General features: G+C 44.8%; 1 protein-coding gene across 2 annotated transcripts in view; it reads left to right on the top strand.

Moving 5' to 3' along the window:
• Positions 1–687: 687 nt before the first annotated feature.
• LOC130360497 (amine sulfotransferase-like) overlaps positions 688–6181 on the top strand; it is a 30086-nt gene continuing 24592 nt past the window's right edge. The window contains exons 1-2 of one of the 2 annotated variants that reach the window (XM_056562993.1): positions 688–755; positions 849–1016. In XM_056562993.1, coding sequence (XP_056418968.1) covers positions 857–1016 — 160 coding nt within the window. In that variant the 5' untranslated portion in view covers positions 688–755; positions 849–856. Of the gene's footprint in view, positions 756–838; positions 1017–6181 lie in introns of those variants that run through there. The other variant, XM_056562992.1, reaches the window with a different exon arrangement.

The following is a 6181-nucleotide window of genomic DNA, read 5'->3' as shown; positions in this document are numbered from 1 at the left end:
TTATATACAGAATCACTATGGAGAGAGTTCCATAGTCTCACTGCTCTTACAATAAAGAATCTCTGTCTGTGATTATGGTGAAACATTCTTTCCTCTAGACATAGATGAAGATGAAGGCAGCATTAGAAAATCATTTCAGTAACAGAATTGCAAACTCACAAGAACCTCTACATTAAAGGAGTGCAGTGCCCTAGACATCCGGTGCACGGAGCGAACTTTGCTCCCTGCTGGACGGCTGGTGATGCAGGGCGGAGGCTCGTGACGTCGCTCGGCTGCCACGCCCCCTCCCATAAACTTTCATTGAGGGGGCGTGACATGCTGTCACGACACCCGCACCCAGCGTTTGGAACAAAGTGTTCCGGACGCTGAGGCAGTGGAGTACCCCTTTAAAATGGAGCATATCTCAGCCTTTATACATGTTTGACATGATGGGATCAGTGGGGGTCCGGCTGTGGGGACCCTCACTGATCGCTAAAACAATTCTCTGCTTCAATGTCCTTAGAAAACCCTGTACAGAGATTAGAGATGCCGTGACAGACACTATTGTCTATTATTATGAGTTAATTTCTGGTCAATTCTGGCTAATAATATACAGATCTATCATCCGTGAGCAAGTAATGTCCCATGACGGGAGCAGAACTTAGAAATTGTTTAAAGGTTAAGTCAGTCACATAAAAATACACATATCCAGAACTTATCTTCTGTATAAACTACAGCTGCTTCATCCAATTGGAGAAAAAACATTTGTAGAAAAGGTAACAAAAACAAAACAACAAAAATAATGAATTTTTGGTTATTGTAACGTTTAATAACAAATCTGTGCGAATGATACATTTATATGTTTGTAGAGGCGACAATGGACAGAGATGCCCTGGAGGAAGCCCTGAACTCTGCATACTTCAAACATAAAGGCACCTACTTCGACGCCCGTAATACTTCTCCTGAAGTCATAGATGACATAGAACATATGGAAATCAGGGACGACGATGTGTTCCTTGTCACCTATCCGAAATCTGGTAAGGTCACAGGTTACTAAGCTTTGTTTAATAGCTGTGTATTATAAGAGCTTGAGAAAGGCGACGAGGAGGTCGCAGAAATGTTGCTCTACTTACACTGATGCAATAAACCACTATTTTTTGCATCGTATACTTTGTGTGCTGCTGCTGCTATTTTGGATTTATGTATTATAAGAAATATATTTATATTTTTTTCATTTTAGAATATTGTTTGTAATATACAGTGAAACAGAATGCGAATAGAAGGAAATTTAGTATTTTAAAGAGGGACTCCTTCCCTAGACATCTAATCCCCTATCAGAGGATAGGGGATACGATGCCTGAACATTTATGTTTTGCTTGAGGGCTTCTGTGTTCGGGAAATCACTGATATGCAAAATAGGCAGCTGCCTAGAGTGCCCTCTTGATAGGGGCACCACTCTGTCTGCTGAAAGAAAGTTAACAACCAGCCAGCATATAAAGCACCTGTCACATATCGGAAGCACCTGCCCAGCCAGAAGCACCGTGGCATGAGGAGGGGGTTTGATACAGTGTGTCACCCCAGTAGTAAGGAGATTACAGGAGGAGGGGGTTTGTTACAGTGTGTCACCCCAGTAGTAAGGAGATTACATGAGGAGGTTTGTTACAGTCTGTCACCCCAGTAGTAAGGATATTAAATGAGGAGGAGGTTTGTTACAGTGTGTCACTCCAGTAGTAAGGAGATTACATGAGGAGGAGGTTTGTTACAGTGTGTCACCCCAGTAGTAAGGTGATTACATGAGGAGGTGGTTTGTTACAGTGTGTCACCCCAGTAGTAAGGTGATTACATGAGGAGGTGGTTTGTTACAGTGTGTCACCCCAGAAGTAAGGAGATTACATGGGGAGGAGGTTTGTTACAGTGTGTCACCCCAGTAGTAAGGTGATTACATGAGGAGGAGGTTTGTTATAGTGTGTCACCCCAATAGTAAGGAGATTACATGAGGAGGAGGAGGTTTGATACAGTGTGTCACCCCAGTAGTAAGGAGATTACATGAGGAGGAGATCTGTTACAGTGTGTACCCCAGTAGTAAGGAGATTACAGGAGGAGGAGATTTCTTACAGTGTGTCACCCCAATAGTAAGGAGATTACATGATGAGGAGGTTTGTTACAGTGTGTCACCCCAGTAGTAAGGAGATTACACGAGGAGGAGGTTTGTTACAGTGTGTACCCCAGTAGTAAGGATATTACATGAGGAGGAGGTTTGTTACAGTGTGTCACCCCAGTAGTAAGGAGATTACAGGAGGAGGGGGCTTGTTACAGTGTGTCACCCCAGTAGTAAGGAGATTACATGATGAGGAGGTTTGTTACAGTGTGTCACCCCAGTAAGGAGATTACATGATGAGGAGGTTTGTTACAGTGTGTCACCCCAGTAGTAAGGAGATTACATGATGAGGAGGTTTGTTACAGTGTGTCACCCCAGTAGTAAGGAGATTACATGTGGAGGAGGTTTGTTACAGATACACACAGGGAATAGCTGAAGGGACAGCATTTTTTCACCCAAAAATATACACACTTTTTAACCAATGCATATTACAAATATGCATATAATGGTATTATCTACATTATATAACTTTTTTATTTGAGAAATTTTTTTTTTTAAATAAGACAAAAAATATTGCTATATTTGCGGAATTGAACTATTATATGATCATTGTCCTGATCCTGCAATGTCAATGGTGCAGAAACACAAAAATATTAACATATGGGGGGTGGAGAGGCTTTCTTTAGTTGGCTTTGGGCAGCAGAGAGGCTAGAAGATTCAACCCTGAATGTCGATCATTGATGGTGAATGTCAGCTGATGGCAAGTAGAGATGAGTGAATCGAAGCTGACGAAACCGAATTTGTTACGAATTTCATGAAATATTCGATTTGCTTAATTAAACTCAATTTCCTGCAGTCCAGGCTCCAGGGCATTTAAAATGGCGGATCCACATGTCAGTACATGGGGCATGGAACGCTAGGAAGGCAGGAAGGCAAGGCGGGAAAGGAAGTAGGCGGGATGACCCTAAATCACATGCAGGATGCAGCCTATCAGCAGCCAGTCACCCTTGTGATGTCACAGCCCTATATAATTGGCAGCCATTTTGCCGCTCGTCATATCATTCATTACACTGCAGAGAGATAGGACGGACATCACTGTGTGTGTTACACAGAAATGCTAATTCCAGCAGCATTTCACATCCTAGTCACATCAGCGTTCTGTTGGAAAGAGAGAAGTGTTTTTCTTCACTGAAAAGGATTTTTTCTGCAGCCTTTAACCTCCCCGTCACTTTCTTCGGCATAGTATTACAGAGAGGGGCACATAGTTGTGTGTTGCCTCATACATATCAACAAGCTGTTTCAACTTTATAAACCTTAGTAGAGGAGGCAGGAATAATTTTTCAGCACAATTCAGTGTCTTTGTTCCACAACAACTCATCTGCTGGTTATACTAGTCTGTAGATGGTATAATACCCAGCAGTCCATTCCTAATAGTCTTTGACAGTGCAATTTTGTGCTTAATACACAGCTTTTTTGTGCTGCAGCATTGTCATGTTCTGCTGGTGTTGTGCAAAAATATGTTTTTTTAAGCGTTCTGTACCGCATGATTCTGCCCTCATAAGTGCATACCACATACCTATATCTAAGTGGTGTACTATTTTGTGCCTATTAATCTGTCAAGGGCCTACATACTGGGAAAGGACAGCCAAAAGAAATCACCTGCTGGGGTTTTAACCCAATACATTTATTAAGCATACAGTAGAGCAAAAGTACTCACCGGCTGGTATTGTGCTCAGATACTTTTTTAAGTGTATGTATTTTTCTGCCCTTATAAGTGCATAGCACATACATACATCTAAGTAGTGTACTATTTTGTACCTGTTATTCTGTCAAGGGCCTAGAGCTCCCGGTATCAGCTGACAGTCGTGTCTCGACCAGCAACTCATCTGCCATCATCGATTGGTTAACACGGTCATCCACTTCATCACAAGTGACATCTGTCACGCCCCCTGAGGAAGATATTCTAATTCGCGAAACAACATTGGAGTTAGGTAGGTATGGTCTGGCACCCGGCATGTATTTTGTGACATTAATCTTATGCATGTAGCTGGACATGTTATATGGTTTTGGACTTGAGTCCCCATGTACACTCTCCAATTGTTCAGTTTATGACTTTTTTACTACTATATCTTGTATTGTAGTTTGTGTCTCACCCTCTACTTACCATCTGTCCATCAGTTATGTCTCTGGTGCAAATCTTTCTATTCTTTTCTTTTCTCATTTATGTCTATTTTAAATGGTTTTGTATACCTCAATAAACAGTTTCTTTATTTTCATTTTTTGTACATCTGTGCATTATTTTCATCTTTTTGGTGTTGCATATCTCTAATGCACACTTACTTACTGGTTTAGTAAGGGTTGTTTTCTTTGATCAGTGTTGATCCAATACCCCCAGTCAACAGTTGGTGGGTCCCTCAGACACAACCCTCAGTTGGCATGGCCTGGGAGCAGTCCCTGTCCTCTCATTGCCTCTGTTTTATGCTGTTCCCTCCGCTACAGAAGTATCGTATGCTGTGGGTTCAGCTCCACTATTCAGTGAGGACCATCTAATAGAGGACAGTCAGCAGCTACTGGCCAGCCAAGAAGAGGAGGAGACATGCGCCGCTTCCTCCACTAGGCGGGCAAGTAGTGATGAGGAGAGTGACGTGGGAGGTGGCTTCGCCAGGGTTCAGGGTCCTGAAGCAGTCACTGTTGAGGAACCTGAGGAGGACATCATAGAGGTGCAGACACTTGAGGATGATGATGAAGCCGATCACAATTGGGAGCCGGGTGCAGAAGGGGCATCATCATCAGGAGAAGAAAGTTGCAGGTTGCCCTTGAGGCAGCAGCTGAGCCAGCAAGGTGGTAGCATGGTTGACAGTCAGCATGGTGGCAGAAGTGGAAATTCTGGAGCCAAATGTGCCCGGGGAGACCACCTGCTTAGCGGCAGCCTACCTTCCCGGGAGGTAGTGGAACAGGGGTTCCTGGAGACAGTGGAAGTAGCAGTCAATTAGTGCTGACCATCACCCAGAGGCACACCACCCCCTCTTTAAACCAGCCAAGGCTCCACCACCTCAGCCAAAGGGAGCTGTGTGTTTTACCCTCCTTCTGTCGCTCCAGATGCTCCTGCTCCTCCTACTTTTAGTCAGCCATTCCGCCAACAATCCATCGGCGAAGCCATGTCCAAGAGAAAACAGTATACTCCCACTCATCCAACGGCGTAGAAGCTGAATGTGCTCCTGACTGCTGGTGCTCCAGTTCTTCCCTTTTCAAGTGGTGGACTCTGCACCTTTCAGAGAACTGATGGCTTGTACCGAGCAGAGTTGGAGAGTGTCAAGCCGTCATTTCTTTGCGACGAAGGGAGTACCAGCCCTGCACAATTTTGTGGAAGAGAAGGTGGGCCAGTCCTTGAGCCTGTCGGTGTGTACCAAAATTCACGGCAGCTCCGACGTCTGGAGCTGTAGCTATGGTCAGGGACAATACATGTCTTTTACGGCCCACTGGGTGAATGTGGTTCCTGCACAGCCACAACACCAACTTGGACAGGTCACGCCGCTTCCTCTTCCATGCTCTCAGGCCATTGGTCCTGTGACAGTGTGCGACTCCGCCTCCTCATCCTCCACCGTGTCCTCAGCCTCCACTGCCCAGACAAGTCTCAGTGGCCCTTCAGCATACCATGTGTGCAGGGCACGGTGGTGTCACGCTGTTCTTCACATGGTTTGCCTTGGTGAAAAGAGTCACACAGGGGAGGAACTGCTAAAAGTAATTTGTAAAGAAATTGGAGCATGGCTTACTCCACGAAAACTGGAAATGGGAACCATGGTGACTGACAACGGGAGGAACATCTTCCATGCGCTTCGACTGGGAAGGCTGAGCCATGCACCCTGCATTGCACACGGGTTCAATATGGTTGTGAAGCAGTTCCTGAAGTGTTTCCCCATTCGCAAGTTATCCTAACAATGGGAAGGAAACTTTGCATGCACTTCAGCCACTCGTACACCGCAAAGCACACCCTCCTTGAGCTGCAGCGTCAAAATGGCATCCCCTAACATAGTCTGATTTGTGACGTTGCCATGTATTGGAATTCCACTCTCCATATGTTGGACCGACTGTACGAACAGAGAA

This window comes from Hyla sarda, chromosome 3, assembly GCF_029499605.1.
Source record: "Hyla sarda isolate aHylSar1 chromosome 3, aHylSar1.hap1, whole genome shotgun sequence".
NCBI classification, from domain to species: domain Eukaryota; kingdom Metazoa; phylum Chordata; class Amphibia; order Anura; family Hylidae; genus Hyla; species Hyla sarda.
Note: the sequence above shows the minus strand (reverse complement) of the source record. Positions and strands in the feature narration are given on the sequence as shown.